Source organism: Tachypleus tridentatus, chromosome 2 (assembly GCF_004210375.1).
Source record: "Tachypleus tridentatus isolate NWPU-2018 chromosome 2, ASM421037v1, whole genome shotgun sequence".
NCBI lineage: Eukaryota > Metazoa > Arthropoda > Merostomata > Xiphosura > Limulidae > Tachypleus > Tachypleus tridentatus.
In genome coordinates, this window is record NC_134826.1 from 30,717,855 (window position 1) to 30,736,257 (window position 18,403).

At 30.7% G+C, this 18,403-nt stretch overlaps 1 protein-coding gene across 1 annotated transcript in view; it reads left to right on the forward strand.

Annotated features, from left to right (window-relative positions):
- The first annotated feature begins 1,988 nt into the window (after positions 1–1,988).
- Positions 1,989–18,403, forward strand: part of LOC143240280 (mitochondrial potassium channel ATP-binding subunit) — an 88,834-nt gene continuing 72,419 nt past the window's right edge. Inside the window, 4 exon segments of the mRNA XM_076482477.1 lie at positions 1,989–2,020; positions 5,462–5,527; positions 8,734–9,124; positions 10,152–10,322. Of these exon segments, the coding sequence (XP_076338592.1) occupies positions 2,004–2,020; positions 5,462–5,527; positions 8,734–9,124; positions 10,152–10,322 (645 nt within the window). The 5' untranslated portion in view covers positions 1,989–2,003.

Below are 18,403 nucleotides of genomic sequence, written 5' to 3' on the forward strand. Positions count from 1 at the left end.
CAGATTCCGATGTGGCTTTGCTATCTTTGAAACATCATTTTTATTGTTATGCAAATATATATAACTGCCATCTTCTTTTCTTTTCCATGGCCCGGCATGGCCAAGCGCGTTAAGGCGTGCGACTCGTAATCGTGAGAGTCGCGGGTTCGCATCCCCGTCGCGCCAAACATGCTCGCCCTTTCAGCCGTGGGGGCGTTATAATGTGACGGTCAATCCCACTATTCGTTGGTGAAAGAGTAGCCTAAGAGTTGGCGGTGAGTGGTGATGACTAGCTGCCTTCCCTCTAGTCTTATACTGCTAAATTAGGGACGGCTAACACAAATAGCCCTCGAGTAGCTTTGTGCGAAATTCAAAAACAAACAAACAAAATATTCTTTTTCATGGAAACCTTTTTTTTTTCCAGCATGCACACGTAATTATTAGAACTTTACCATTCCATACGATAATATAATAATTATAGTGTTGTGTGCAATTCTCTACCCATGACACTTTACTCCTCACACCAGTCATCACAAGGACTTTATTCTTTATGCTATCTTTAAATCATATAATCTTAAAATACATATGTATGTATATTTTATAAAATGTTTTATTTCTGTCGTTGCTGAGTGGTTTATAATGCTATTTTAGGGTGTGTATATTTTTACCAATAAAAAGAGGGATAACCATCACATTATAAAGTCTCAACAGTTTAGAGAACGAGTATGTTCAATTATGGGCTTAGATTTTATGACATATATATTGTGATGTACTTGTTTTACAGAATACTATAGATAATTGAGAGTTGTTCCTTATTATATTTTCTAGTAAACCTCATGTTATATTTCGGACTTTTCTGATCATAGTGTAAACAATAAACCTAGAATTCTCTACTTTTAGATAAATTTAACATGACTGACTCTGAAGTAAAATCTACCGTACCATAAAGCCTTACGAAAAAATAAAATATGTTTAGATATTTAGTGTTTTTGTTTTTTTTTAATTTCGCGCAAAGCTACTTGAGGGCTATCTGCGCTAGCCGTCCCTAATTTAGTAGTGTAAGACTAGAGGGAAGGCAGCTAGTCATCACCACTCACTGCCAACTCTTGGGCTATTCTTTTACCAGGGAATAGTGGGATTGACGGTAACTTTATAATGCTCCCACACGGCTGAAAGGGCGAGTATGTTTGATGCGACTCTCAGATTACGAGTTGAACGCCTTTTCAAAACTAAAGCACTCCAACTGTATAAAGGATGATACAGTTATACTATTTCTAGACTTATACGAGTGATGAGGCTGGAAAACCAACTTAGAAAAGTCTAAAGGAATTTTTCGTGATATCAGTAGCCACGTAGAAATTTAACGTTGAAAGGAACTGATTCTTGGCTTAATTGCCCAACCTTTTTAAATTTGGTTAATGAACAAGTTCTTACCTTTGTACATTTTATGAAAGAGATACATCTAATAATTATGGACTATCACCACTACAAACAAGAACAATTGCTTTTGAATTTGAATAACGAAGGCTAAGTTTGAGGCTTTTTTTTTTTTTAAAGTTGGTTTCATGGATGCAGCTGTTTAGATGAACGAATAGATCCATATCATCTTTAAATTTTGTGTTTATGATTTTTCTAGCTAAAAAAATGCATTGCCTGATATAAATACAAGAAAGGCAATCCAGTTATTTGGTCCAGCATGGCCATGTGCTTAAGACACTCGACTCATAATATGCGGATTCGAATCCCCACCACACCAAACATGCTTGCACTTTCAGTCGTGGGGTCGTTATAAAGTGACATTCAATCTCACTATTCGTTGGTAAAAGAGTAGCCCAAGAGTTAGCGGTGGGTAGTGATGACTAGCTGCCTTCCCTTTAATCTTACACTGTTAAATTAGGGACAGCTAGCGCAGACAGCCCTGGTGTAGATTTGCGCGAAATTAAAAAAAACAAACGAAACCCAGTTATTAAAACAATAAGCTAGACTTTCTTTTAAATGTGAAGTTAAATCGTCATCATTATTTCATGCTACTTCAACTAAGGTAATGTTATACATCTTTTCAATACATCATTTTCTGTTTTATACTGAAGTAAAAGTAAATATCATTGTAGACTTCAAGTTTTTTTGTCATTTAATACATCTGTATGTCAATAAAGTATTAGGTTGAGGAATAATTCGTGAGCGTTTTAAATAATTTCATTCAAGCATTACATGCTAGACTATACAATACTTCAATGCATGAACACATTACACCCAAAACATTTATTATGATACTTTATTTCATGTAATACCTAGGTATATAGTATGCATTGTTTTAAACGAAATTGCAAGAAATTAAATGCGAAAAGCAGATGGTGTCGAAAATGCTCGATTTTGTCCACTTGACATTCCATTTAATGAGCTGAAAATGAAAGCAAAAATTAAAGACATATAACAATCAAACACACCATCTATTAGAGCAAAAAATTATCTACCAAATGACATGAAATATTTTGCGAAAGCGTTTTATTTATGAATATATTTTTTAACTTGAAAAAACGCTCACGAATTATTCCTCAACCCAATACAAAGTATTTGCAATCATCTGGGGTTCAACATGACTCAAATATTTTGCATTTAACAATTATATCCATTGAACTCTTGGAAAGACAAATCTTTTGGATATTCTCTCTGGCGATAAAAAGCGGAAAAGAAAAAAGAAATCGAGGACTCGCTCGAACTTGAAGTGAAGTTGGTATTTCTAATATACTTAAGCCTATCATAGGAAACAAGGGAATATTACTTATACATAAGGGAAAATCACGTGCTGTTTTAATTGTTACTGAGTAAATATTTATACTCCACTCTTATTAGTGTAGTATAGAGTTATGGAAATATAGTTGTGTAAATGAAAGAAGTTAAGAGTGTAATTTATTCAGTGCCGACGGGACCTTTTGTCAATTACCAGTGCTCAACTCGTCAAGTATGACTTCGGTCACGCTAATGTTAACGAAAATCAATCATTATTATTGTTTTCATTATGTATCATGTGTATCATTCTAATTATTATTAAAACATTACTACGGTCTTTTGTTCTTTTGTAGCATGTTATTTGTTAAAAAAAACAGTATTTAATTAGGGTTCATTGGAAATTAAATATAAAATTACAGCTGTTAATACTAGTAGTATTATATATTAAGTTATCTCTGTTCTGTTGCATGTTACTATTAGTATTATTAAAAATATTTATGACAGTAAATTATCTGCCAATAAGTCTTTCTAATGAAAATAATTGAACTTTTCTGTACTGTACACTTTCAAAAGAAATTTATTACTGATAAGAAGAAACAGGTAGTTTTTAGCATCTCTGGGATAAATATTTTAAATTGTACTTCAAAAGTTCATGAAGGCTTGCAAAGCTGAGAGAGATTTTCTGATTCATGAGGATGTGGAGAAGAATTTAGAAAACTAATACAGTACAAAAAAAATATCTACAGAAATAAGAACTATTTGTTAGAAAATTTGAAGATTAGTAGTTAAGATTTTTAAGTATATTAATTAAAAATATGTATAATGTCAAAATTTGAGTTGTCCTTTTAAAAGTTTGAAGATTATTAGAAGATACTTTTGTTTCCTTATCTTTTACGTGACTGTGATGAAAATGTAGGATGAATTCTACAAGTGGATATTTTGTAAAAGTATGTGAAACCTGAATGAAATTAGAATTAATCAAGAACTGAATTAAGATTGTAAAATTGATGGAGGACATGTAGATTTGGAATATTTTAGATTAATAAAGGAAATATTAACATTAATGTTTGATGACTTTATTGAAGAAGATAAAGAGGTGCTGACAAATTGGAGATAGAGATTATCACTTCAGTTTTTAAGGGAAGTAGAGATGTAAATCAAACTGAATTTTGGCCAGCTTGCTTCAATAAAATTGGGTGAAAAATGATTAGTCTGCAATTAAAGATATTTTACAAGAGTACTTAAACAATATTCATATTATGAAAGATAAGATGGGTTTAGAAAAGGAAGGTCCTATGTTATGGTTTTTCAGAAAATACTAGACATAGGTAATTAAATGAATTTGGTGAACTTGAATTTTCTGAAAGGTTATGATAAAGTGTCACAACCATAAGTCAGTACATTACTGACCTTGATGGGTGGCCTGTAAGTCCCTACCCATCTATATGTTATAATGTTATATTCAATTCTACTATCTAGCGAAACCACAGCCAAGGGAACGGGCTTGGAGAAATCACCGGACTTATTTCGGTGATACATTAATCAGTTATTAATGTATACAATAATAACATATTATAATAATAATTATACATATTATTATTGTATAATTACAAAAAAATTACAATTTTTTATTGTAATTCAATAAAAAATGAAAAAATTTTCAGATTTTAGGTCTTGATATTTTATGCATAGGTCACAAATGTCATTAAGATTTTAAGCATTTTTATTTTGTGTGTATATGTTTGTGTATGATTTCTCATGGTATATCTCGTTTGTCAAAATTATTTTTAAGAAAGAATTGTGAACAGTATTTTGTCTGATTCTGTGGTAAGTCATGTTACTCTAGTGTTTTAGCCTTTTTAAACAGGTATATTGATCAAATTGACCCATTTTCTTTTTTGTGACAATGACTTTTTTCTGTTGGTATGATTGGAGGAGTTTCTTTGGTTGATCAAATAACGTTGTCTTTTTAATTAGTATTAAGACCGGTTCTGATGTAAGTATTCAATATTTACAGTTTTAGAGGAAAGCTATTCAAAAAGAAAAGTAATATATTTTGGAGTTATCATTATGTCATATGTTTTGTGGTATTTATTACTTTTAACTTCTAAGTGTACAAATTATTAAATCTAGGTGTGGGTGTACTTGTACTTTGGGAAGGTGGTTCTTAATTACTGCTTCATAGAAAGCATCCAGTAAAATAGAAAGAAAGAATAAAAGTGAAACATTTGATTTTTCTGAAATTTATAATTTGGAAATGTGTTAGAAATAGGTAAAAAGCATTCTTTCCTTTATTTTTATTGTAAACAAAGTCTCATAAGTTTCACATTAAGCCTTTTTGAAGAAGTATAGTAAGAAAATACATTTATTGACCTTTATCTTTCACTGTTTTTCATAATTTACATTTTGTGTACATCTAGCAATTGGTCACATATTGCAGTTCAAGTATGTAGATATGAGAGACCTCTGTACTCTCAATGGTCTATAAGCCTTAAAGAAATATTTTTATTGCCTATTGATCTAATAAGTTGGGAAACAGAAATTCTTTGTGTGTATTACTAACAAAATGAGTTGTTTTAAACTGATAAGAAAAAGCTATGAAATGAATTGTTCACTTTCTGTTTTCTGTTCTTATAGCTGATGTATTGAAAATCTGAATTTTCTTTATTATCACAAATATAATGAACCATATATTTCAAACCATTGCTATCAGAGTATATATTAATTACTTGTTATTATTTAATATTTTTAGGTATGTTACATTTGTGGCTTATCTCCAAGATTATGGGCTATTCCAGACTTTATTCTGTGAAAAACTGTATGTAAGTTCCAGTTCCTTTTTTCTTGAATTGTAATGGAATCTTTGCTTAAATTGTTATTGATGTATACAGTGTGTGTTTATTGTTTATTTTTTGTGGATGTAAAATATGATTCATATTCCAAACTTGGCATACATTTTTTACAGAATAAAAATTAAAGCATGTGCAAAGATTTTTCTCTCCTTGATCATATATTACGTAGTAGGACAGAAAATGCTTATGACCATAAATTTGCTTAACATAAATGTAGCAGCATCCATTGGTAGTAATTTAGAAAATCAAAGGAAACTGTGTAATCAATAAAAAGTAACATTCTTTACTTTGAGTTATAAATTACCATAAACAAAGAGCAACTCCATGAAGCTGATTGAAGCTTTATCATTCTGATTGTTTTGCAACAAGTGTTAATTAAATGTGGAGAGATGGATTCATTCAATCAGTTTACTTGTGTTTTTTTAAACAGCATTATTCATTTGGTGTCTGCAAAGTATAAAGTATGGATAGTGAGGAGATTCCTTGTATTATATTTAATGCTGTAATACAGTAATACACAAATGTGTACATTGAGAAGCATGCAGTAGCATTATATAATATACTAATTTTTTCCTACATAGGCCAACTTTTAATTTTTAAAGAAATTGTTATTCATGTTTTTCCTGTATATAAAGAATACACGTAAATAAAATATAATGAGTGATACATATATAATGCACTAGACATATTTATGTATTTTACTAACAACAAAAACTGTAGTCAGTTTGTTGCAAATTTTTCATTTAAAAAGGTTAAAACCCTATTAGTACTATATAATACTAATAATTTATATACTTTTTCATTCAATATGCCATTTGTCATAATTGTTTTACTTAGGTGCTTGTAACTTTATAACATGTATTTCCTTATAATATATTAAACAATTTTATATAGGATGTGGCTTTTATGGATACAGTGGCCAGATAATTAATTTAATAGCTTAATAATAAATGAAAAACTCGTGATTGACCCTACAGTATTTTGAGTTAGGTTTCCAGACTACCTGTTTGTGTTTAGAAACTTGCATTTATCCTTTTATGTATTTTCCAGATTTAAATGCTAACCACAAATTTTGTTGCACCATGTTTAATCATTTGTGAAAAAAAAAACTTATCTACTGATTACAGCATCTTTTAAAGAATTATTCCTCAAAATAACCCTCAAATGCTTTCCACTGAATATCTACTGTAAGCCAAATTATATTCAAGCATTAAAGTCACTAGCTGTTTGATGTGTACTTGGGTTAATATTTGGTTCTTCATCAAAACAACCCACAAATGGTTTGCACTGAGTAACTATTGTAAGTTCAAACTATATTTAAGCAATAAAGTCACCAGCTATGGGATGTGTGCTTGTGTTAATATTAGGTTTTTCATTAAAACTTTAAAACAATCCTCAAACACTTTTCACTGAACAATCATTGTAAGCCAAATTATATTCAAGCAATAAAGTCATCAGCTGTGTGACAAATGTTTGTGTTAATACTGGATTCTTCATTAAAACAATCCACAAATGTTTTCCTTTAGTGGATAATAGTATTCTTATAACATACTGACAAAGTAACTGTACAAGGTTGACAGTTTTCAAAGTATATCACCATTCTTCTTTTATTCATCTATTTTTTTTTTTGTTCCTAGTCTAATTTCATGGATATATTTTACAGTATTTTATATTTGTATAGTTTTGTTTGTTAATATATGAGGAACCTTTTCTGGTCTCATAACAGTATTTAATTCAATAAATAAATATGTATTGTTGTAAACATTTTAACTGTTGTATATTCCTATTGTTAAAATGGTAAACAAAAATTGTTTCAATTTAGTATTTATTTTTATTACAAATTTCAGCTTCTACAGTAAGTTTTCTTTAAAACAGGTGTGATACTTTGATCTTTGGTACACAGGGTTTTACAGTAAAAAAGAAGTTTCCTTTCCCATTAACACTTACGTACTTTAGAATGATCAAATCAGTGATTGAAATGCTGTACATGTTTTAAAGAATATTCTTAAAACACTCTAAAAGCTGTAACTTGTAGTACAAGATGCTTGTAAGCATGTAAATTCAGAATTAATCTATTAATTTAGTGTTTATTATTTCACTACTTCATGTCAAGTTATAACATTTTTTGGAACTTACAGTTCATTTCTAAGTATTTAGGAATATAAAAAAATGAAACTTAACAACAAACAAAACAGATTGTAATATAGTAATGATAAATAGAAAAAATGAGATATTGAACTATTATTGGAACAGAAACAGTGTTGCTGCAATGAAAGCTTAGGTAATAATGCTTAATAATTTTTCACATAGAACAAACTCACATATTATTGATCTTTGTTGGTGATCAGAAATTATACATGTGTGATTATAAAAGAGATGAATATATATCCTAACAAATTTGTGATTATTAGTTCATCATGACTGCCATTAATAACCTGTGCTTGCAACATAAGACCAATCCTATGAAAACACCACCATATATGTTATCCTTTATATGTTATATTTTTTTCAATAGAAATTAATTAGTAGCTGCTTTGATCAAAGCCTATGACCAGATATTCTGTCATTAAATAAAAATGGAACTGATTGTAATTATGCCCAGTAAAATGGATACAGTAATAAAGTTTTCCAAATACAAAATGTTTTTAAAGTGCTTGTAAACTATATATGGTCAAATTTGTGTTTTTAATTACTCAGTGTTTGTGTTTTGCACACTACCTGATTCATAAAAGGATTAACAAAAATTATATTTCAATTTTTATGAGAACCATTCAGGTTGTTTTCTTATAAAAATGTTTACATCATTACCTGTTTGAGATAAACATTGAAATTTTAGTGAAAGAATTGTTGAACTGCTATTTTACAAAACCATGTGTGCTAAAAGATAATTATATGTATCATGATTTAAAAATTATTTTCAAGTACAGTTTAAGTAAATATCTTGATTTTATTACATTTTAAGTAAAAATTCATTTAATCTTCATTACTATATTGTTGTTCAATTTGCTAGGATAAAAGTTAGCATTTACATATGGTATTAGGGCACAGGTATTTTTACAAACTAGGTGGTTTGCAAATATTTATCCTTTTAAGTTTTTATGCAGTGTGTTTGATTGAAATATTTTGATGTTGTCATTTCCAATAATCTTAAAATAGCTTTAATATTTTACAGATTTCTGCATTCTTCCAGAATACCCTCCTTGGTTCCTTGTGAAGGCCATTGGTGTTCTTTGATTTATCGATCAGCACAAAATGTGAAGTCCTTTTATTTTAAACAGTTACTTACTACTGTAAATAAATTACCAACTAAGAAATTAAAAAAACTGGTAGCTTCACCACTGGTAAACTATAGCAGTGTTTTCTTTACTGGAGCAATTTTAGTTCATAGCAGAAAAAATATGACTTATGTCTATTGTGAATCTCTACAAAACCCAAAACTTAGACAAGGGAAACAGAAGCATAATGACATGTTTGACCAAAAGGAATCAGAGCCACAATTTGATTGGCAAATGTTTTTTCATCTCTTAAAACCAGAGATGTGGTTTATTGTTGTAGCAGTTGTGGTAAGCAATTAATTAGTATGAGTGTATATTTTTAATAACTTTTTGTTGTTTTTTAATTTGAAGGCAGAAATTAAGGAACAAACTGTAAGTGTGTTAAAACTGCACTATGTACACCCAATTAGAGGGAAAATATTTTAAAGTTTTTTTTTTATTCATTAAGGTAATTGGTTGTTTTTATTTAATTTTAAATTTTCTACAGCATAAACCTTAAATTAGTAAGCATTTAAGCAGGACTTGCATTCTATTTTTCTAAAAATGAGTGCTTTGGCTGCTCTTCTTCAAAATAAAAGTAGAATGTAAATACGTAATGTTTATTTTCTTGGTTTGGTGTTATAAAAAATCCAAAATATGTTTATATTGTGTTTTTTTACTTTTGATATTTCTTTCAGCCAAACCACAAGGTTGTAAACTACAAATAATTCACCAATATAATTAGAGGACTAGAAGGTTGAAAACTAATACAACAAGTTACCTACTTGCAACTTTTTTTAAATTTACTCATTTAAACATTATAGTCGAATGGAGTCAATTAAGGTTTAAGGTTGCACCAGTTTGGGGTTATTTTTTTACATTTTTGAACTGTTTTGAGAGACTGATTTAAAATGCCCTGGGACTTTGAAGCTCTTATTGTCATTCTTAAATTATTAATGACATAGTGAGCAAAATAATTTTAAAATGTATCACAAATCACTATTTTCTGAATTATTATAAACAGTTTGAAAGTATGGATTGGTGAATTTTAATTTGTATAAATTTCTGCTTGATCATGAGTAAAGAAATGTGAGTAGCTTTATGGTATTAAAATATTATTGTTTAGTTTATTTTTTACTGTTAAAATAGAGATGTTTGCTGTTTCAAGGAATCCAATAATTTTATTTTTTATCTTACACTGGTAAACATTTCACTTTTGTTAAGAAAACTGTTATTAAATAAAATAAGAAATGCTACAGCAACACATACTTGAGCAGAAAAATTAACTTAGTCATTAATTGAAATAAATGCATGAAAATATGTTTCTTTTTTTCAGAGTGCCTTTGTTGTGGCCTTGTTGAACACCAAGATACCATCCTTATTAGGTGATATTGTAAATGTTGTATCCAGGTTTGCTAAAAATGATGGTTCCATTGATACAAAAAAAGATTTTTTGCAAACAGTCAAAGGACCTGCTGTACATTTAGTTTGTTTATATTTAGTCCAAGTAAGTAAATAATGGTGGACTAGAAACTAAATCAGTTATATCAGTTTAAGAAAAGGTTTGATGAATACTTGGAAGTCAGGCTTGAAGTCCCATAATTTGTTTTCATTTTTTTCTTTATAGATGATGAATTTAAATCAGATTTTGACTGCTGTGATATTAAAAATATAGTTTTAGATGTTTGGTTAGTAGAGTATCTTTTCCAAGACAATAACTTGCCTTCACACACAGAACTACTATTTTTCTGACATGTCTGTCTATGGTGATTGCATGCCACTTATCTTTAGCTAACTCCAACCTAAATGTATGTGTTTAACATGAACTGCACTTGTGAACGATGATGTTATAATGACAATAGCCTTCCGCCAGTAGGAGGATGACACAACCCCCACATGCAACCCCCACACTTGAAGTTGTCGTAACTTTGTTCTTTTATTCAACATATCATTGAATAGATGTGTTCAAATTTATCATTTGAAGAATTAGGCCTCTTACTTCTATTTCTCCAGTTGACTTCCTTTCTTTTCAGTTGTGGATGGTCTATTGGACTATGAATTTAAGCTGTTTTATGTCTTACCATTAGAAGAATGATCTTAAACTTCAAGTCTCTTTTTGGATTTCATTCTCAGATATGTTCCTTTCTGTATTTTCACCTGTGTCCTTTAATATTGCTTGTTCTTTAATCCCTGAATGCAGTTCTCCCTTGCTTCTTATTAGGGTTTATGCTGTTTCCTTTCTTTAACAGCAACTCACCCAAACGTCTCATTCCCTTTGTGTTGCATGACATCAGTTCTTGTTTTGTTTTGGCTTGCAAACATTCTTCTCTTTTTTTTGTTTTTAGGTATATAACTGACTTGCTTGGGGATTGGGCTTCTTACTTTATATTTCATTCTATAGTTCCTCATTTTTGCATCTTAGTCAATTACTCACCATCTTTCTGTATTCTCCTTCTTGTAGCCTTTTATTTCAGACACTTTATTATGCTTTAAAGGGGTTTATTTAGAGGCTCATTCCATTTTCTTTACGAGCTTATCCTGTTCTGCTTGTCCCTCCTTACTCCTTTCCCCTGTTGTTGGAACATGTTGGGTCAAGTTGCATTCCTTTTTTGTGTACACCTTCCTCCTTCATGTGTACATAGTCTTCATCAGACACCCTTTTCTTGCTTGGATATCTTCAGTGGTATTTACATTTTACTGGAGACCTAGACTGAAGTTGCATGACTTCAGTCCTCATTATCTTCAAAGGTTTTTCTTCTTTTTCCACTTTATACCCTCTAACTTCTTTTTCTTATATGCATTAGTCTACACATTCCAGGTTCCACGTTTAACTTTTTCTCATCTCCCTACTACTTAACCACTTATGGGAATCCATCATTTCTTTTCACCAAAAGCTGGTTTCAATTTCTGCTGACATGCTTTCATTTTTCTCTTCTGTGGTCTTTCTCTTCAATTTACTTTACTCTTCTTCCCATTTCCTTTTCTACTCTATCTGTTGCTAACTATGGTCAGTATGTTGGACACTTTTCTACACATCTCTATCGATTCTACCACCAGATGTTTTTTATGTTATGTTTATCAGATTCACTCCCTCCAGGTATGTACTCATCAGTTTGACATAGCATTGGCCCTTTTGTTTTCATTTGTATCATGAAGGTCTTCTCTCAACATCTTCATGGTCTGTGGCTGTCATTCCTTTTCTTGAATAATTGGCTTCTGTTGGCTCATTTCTGTCTGGTAACCTCTTGTCACATTTCCTTCTTTTGTAGGATGCTACATGGTTAGGTTTACTTGTTAAGGTATCTAAATTCTTTCTCATATGTAGTCAGTATTTAGTACATTAGGATGTTTTGTCATTTCTTGTTTCAGCTACACTTAGCTTTTTCCTCTTTGCATGCAAGTTATATACTATTTGGTCACCAGAACTTTTGCCTGTGATTGTCAAAATGCATTAGGGGTTCTTTCACTTTTGGATCCTCTGGCTTCCCTAGAATCTCATTCCTTTGGGGCACACACACCTCCTCTAGTGGACCATGCAGGGAACCTTTCTCTAGTTCCATTGTTCTTGATTATGAACCTCCCCATTCCTCTCCCGAAGGAATTGTCTGAGGACTGAACCATGCCACTACTTCTGGTATTCTCTTATCAACTCCTAAACCAGATTTATCTCTTTGTCAATGCTTCTCTCTTAGAAGTGAATTTTTAGACAATTAAATTACTTCTTATGCAGGATGAACATTCACTGTACATCAACATGTTGGAAATACTTGCTGTTACTTAGACATCTTTTCATTTCCTGCCCTTTCTGGTGGATCAATCAATCATAATCCATTATGACATTTTTACAATCATTTCTTATATCAACTGTCAAGGGAATACTTGTTACAGGACTTTTTGCTTTTAGGCACATTAAACCTACTCTTCAGGTTTCATTCATATTGAGTTATTTTGTATTGTCTTGCATCAGGAACTATGTATCTTGTGGTGGACCTTTCTTGGTCATACCACATTCTATTTATAGAGTGGTCTTTCCATCTCAGGTATTTTGCTAGGTTTGCTCTTGACTCCATCTTACTCTTTTCTGGTTCCCTGTTCTTACTCATTTGGCTCTGGCTGTCAAATCTCTGAACCAGGACCAGTCTCACTTTTATCCACATACCTGTCCTCTTCTTCAACTCTTCATTCTAGTCTTCACTTTGATATATAACATTTCTTCTGGATTCCTACTGTATTTTCTCTTTGGCTGACTCAGTCTTGGTTTTCTCTGCTTCTTTACTTGGCATCTAGCCCCCCCCTTTTCATATATTTCATATCCACTCACTCTTGCTTCCACCTTACATGTTCCTTTCTTATTAACTCTTTGACTAAGGTGGATTTCACCCAGTCTGTATCCACTAAAGTAATCATTGAGTTGTTATATTGTAACTTTTTAAAAATTTATGAGTATCTATGAAGATTACCGATAAACATTACAAGGCTTTCATATTTCAAGTGATTTGTTGTATATTTAACCAATACTATGTATTTTGTAAATGAGTCATTTGTATGAATAAAATAATATGAGAATATAATGAAATGGCACTTTTATTATGCAACTTGCATAATTATTGACAGTGTATAGAGTAATATATTTGTACATACAATCAGTGATGTTGAGAAAACCCACTTATAGAGAAATATATATGTAAAAACAGCTCGTTTGGGTTGAGAAAATATTTTACATAGAGGAGTGAGCAACGTTTCGACCTTCTTTGGTCATCGTCGTTCGCTCCTCTACGTAAAATATTTTCTCAACCCAAATGAGCCGTTTTTACATATATATTTGTACATACAGTTGCTTTTTGTTTGCAAGTTGAATCTCCATCTTTACTAGTTTACATCCTCAAATTTTCAGTCCATAATATGTGCTATCTACTTTATTCAGGGTGATTAATTTGACTATCTAGATGTTTAAATAATCTGGAAAATAAGTGGTTCATTACAAATGTGTTTGTATTAAGAAGGTTTCACTGTATTTTATTTAATAAAAAACACTATCTTGAGATTTTATATAAAAGCCATTTAGATAACACATTGAATATGAGGAAATTTATCTACATGCCACTTTAGGGAAAATTATGCACCTAAAGTGCAGAAATTACTGTATTTATGCATGCTTATCTTTAGTCCTTGGTCTGAGTGTTTGTCCATGTTATTAAATTTTACTGTGTTATACTCAAAATTTAATTGGTGTCCGTGGAATAACATTGATTCTACAAATCCAACTGGTCAAGAGTTGTCAGTGAAGACATTATCTATGCTTCAAACTTTTTTATCTTAATTTTAAATTGTTAATTTAAAAAAGAAATGTTAAAAACTTCCTTATCTTCATTTTATGATTTCACATGTATCTGAGTTATCAGTTCTCAATATCAGAATTTTCTATCTTCCATGTTAGGTTTCTACAGTTCCCAAACAATTAAAAACAAACTATACATTATTACATGAAAGAGTCTAAACTTTAAACCTCTTGATTTGCTGAGATGCTAAAGAATTTGTCAAACACCAGAGAAGCCCCTCCCCCTCTCCCTCTAATTTTCAATATTGTTTGCTAATCAAATTTACATAGCTAATGAATATGTATATGAACAACAGGAACAGCAGATTTTCCTCTGTATATGTAAGCTTAGTACAGCTATATGATTTTTGTACATATGTCCATTTGTAGTTTCTTTGTGTACATACATTATGTTTCTATTCCAAATGTGTAACAGAATGTTTTTATGCTGTTTATTGCTCACTTAGAAAGCCATATAAATCATAGTAGTTTTGTGACACTTAACATTGTATTCTAGTCATTGATATACTTTCATATTCTAAGATGCATATTTGAGAGTTTCAAGATATTTCTTTTGTGTGAGACTCAGCGAGGCTTATTGAAGAATGTCTTCAGTGTTTACATGAATGCAAGTGAGCTAAGTTATGCATTAATTACTGGAAAGTCTTGTTTTTTATTTACATTTTCTTCATTGTTATATTTTTTAACAAAAATAATTAAAATGTAAAAATTAGAAACTTCTTAACATAGCCCCCAGAAAAACTTGTGTAAAATAAGATGTCTAAAATTTCATCAGATCAAGTGAGTGTATGTTTGCATTAGCTCTACAGGTAACAGTTAAGGACTGGTGCTGTTATTTATTGCTTTTGGTTGAAGAGGTTAATCTCTGTATAAACTATAGCAATACAACAAAATTAAAAGGAAGCAGATGTTAAGTGTTAACAGTTGAAGCATTAAAAAGTTCTGAAATGATCTACTTAAAACTCTCTGCACACAACAGCTATTCCTCTTGCATATGTCTTTGAGATTTTATGTTTGCCATTAATTTTGAATTATTTTCCAACTAATTCATGTGTTTTGACATGAATTGTGCTGGTACATAATGTAATCATCATGTGAATGAGAGCAAACAATCCTTTATTCACAGTAGATTTCTACAAGCACTTGTACTAGATAACTTCATTCTTTTATTCAGCACTGTCTTTGGGTGTGTTCCTCTAACTTAATTTTGTAAGATTTGCACTGCTTTTGGAAATTTTTAACTTTATTATGTTTCAGTTCAGATTGTTAATACTTCTTGTTTCTAGTTTTATTATCTTTTTTAACTTTAAAGCTACCAAGAAAACTTTTATTGTTCTGAACACTTACTTAAGGTAATTACTCCACATGAACTTGTTGTTGGTTGGTCATAAAGTGATGGTTTTAACTATCTCCACCTGAGGTTTTGGCAGTGTTAATGACACTGTCCCTAACATGTCTATGGCTTGTGAAAGCTCATTAAGTGTTGATGTTACTACCATGTTATAATTTATTTGATTCCTTCTTTGTCTCATATCTTTGTCCCTGTGTTATCATCTTTCTGAATCAAACCACAAAGGTGTTGATTTTGATCAGCTTCTCTTACTTCTTGTTTTACTCTACACACATCTTTCCCTATTGAAAAAAATATTCCTTTTACAAATATCTCTGTAGATTTGATTAATTGGGATTTTATTTTGCTTTCCCTTTCTCCCATGTCTTGTGACTCTTTCCATTCCTTACTACATGAATTATTATTCTGAGAATTACTTGATCCTTTTTCTCCAGACATGTCCATGTTGACACATTCCTGAGTCAATTTTATTTCCAGAATCAAAGACCTCATTCTACTTGACTCTAAATTTCAATTGCCATAAACCGTAACTATCAGTTTTTGGAGTACTTTTTGCCTGCTTGGAATAGAGCCTCTTAACTCCAATTTCTCTTGTGCTTGATTTTTATCTTTGTATGCATCTCCTTGATCTCTTATACATAGCCTTACACCATGATCCTGATGGTTTTAGTGGAGATCTGTGGTTGAGGCGCCTCAATACCTTAACCATTGTCTTTAGTCTTGCTTCTTCTCACATAGCTACTACATTATTGAGACATTCTAGAACATGATGCTTTTCTTTCTGCCATCCATTTTACTTCATTCTTACTACAGTAAAACCTGTCTAAAGCTGAATCACATGGGACTGAGTAAAATTTCCAGCTTAGACATAGTGAGCATGCATTTCTTTAATTATATATAATTTTTGAGTGGATCATTACACTTGCTTGACTCAAGGGAAGTAAGACATTTGTGAATAAAGTTATTATACTGTTTATGCTATATTTATTAGAATAAGAACAAAAAACAGACATTTGAAATATACACAAGTACACAAAATCTTAATCAAATGTATTTGAAGAAAGTGTCCAATTTCAACTGTTTCATATTTTTAATGGGGTTTCTCATGAGGTTAAAAGAGAATGCCCATTCTATGGCCTTTTCATGAAGTTCATTTTTGCATACAATTTGATGGCATCAATATAACTTAACACTTGTGATGAAGTAGGAATTTCCATTTCTTTACTGTCTTTTCCATTTCATCTTCTGAATCTCTCACACTGTTATCATCTTGAGATTCTATTATAGATTTTAAATCAGTTTCATCAGTTTCTGTTAAAACATTCTTGTAAATGTTCACAAAACTTTCCTGAATACTTTTCTCCTTTAATCTGCAACATTTTATTGCAATATCCTTTGGATTGTAATGACAAATAATTTCTTCTAACTTTTTTGTGCCAGTTTTCCACTGCATTTTTGTCAACATCATTTGCCTCCCTCAGGAAGCATTAAATGTAATTCCGTGTCTTCTTCTAAAACTTTCCAACCATTCATTCAATGCAGAGAAGCCATGTAAATGAAGGATCTCTGCAGTTTCCTTTGTTTTTTATGCAGAATTGGACCAAATACAGGGGAGTTCTTTGCTCTTGCTGCTGAAAACCACTCAAACATGATGCGATTTAGGTCATGGTACTTAGTACCTTTTAATTTTGACCAAATTGATTTTGTTGCTTGTTAAATATTTTTCTATTATTTTATCTTTTTCCTTAATAATGTTGTCAGTTTGTGTCTTTTCACATTTAAAATGAACAGTGACTTCTCAAATGCTCTTTTTTTTTTTCTTTCTCACAGACCATTTTAATGGCATAAAAGTTTTTCTTGAGATTTAAGATTTTCAGTTTCTTTTCCATGGGTATGAAAAATAAAACATATTAAAAATATAACTACTGCTATTTCATTTAATTATTATTTTCTTTTTTCCTATTTTTACCAACAGCATATTATTAAAATTAGAATTGTACATTTTAGGGGCAAGGAAGTTAATACCCTAATTTTTTATTACAATTCTACTAAATTCCCTATTTTTTTAAAAAGTTACTAACTGCCCTCATTTTATTGAAAAAACAAACTACTAAATACCTCATTTTTATAAATACATGCTTAAATCTTATGTTTTATATAAAAATAAATTTGTGAGTTATATTTATTCGAACGTAATCATTTGACTGTCCAGTATAATTTATAAACAGCTTTATCAAATACCTTTATCCAATTGAATATCAAACACCCCAACTTTAACCCATTTCTAACTCTAACCCTATTGTAAGAATTATTTAAAGAGTAGAAATTTGCACTTTTAAAGACAAATATATTTGTACAAATCATGAATATAATTTAACTGCAAAAATAATGACTGCAGAAAAAAAGAACAGAGTATGTTTAATCAATACTAACTGTAACAAGATGCTCATGAATTTACTAATATTTAAACAAATTATTAATTAAAGAAAAAAATATTTAACCAAAACATTTTTTCCACCTTACTCAAGTACTAATCCTACTTGTTGATAGATGAGGAAGGTGAAAGATAGTTTTTCATCTGCATTACACAGGTTCTGCCATATATAGGGCCTTTTATAAGAGAAATCTCAAGATAATGCTGCAACATTTTGATATTTCTGGCATGTACAGGTTTCTACCCTATGCAGTTTCTGGTTTAGACAGGTTTTACTGTACTATGTTTTACATCTTTATGCTAAAATACTTAAGGGTATTCTTTTTTTTAATGCCTTGAAAATTTGAATACTGGCTGCCCAACACCAATTCTCCCTTACTTTTGTAGTCTCTCAACTCTCCTACCATTATGAGTACACTCTCATTCTCCCACCCTATGAACCCTCCACCTCTCACTTTTCCCATT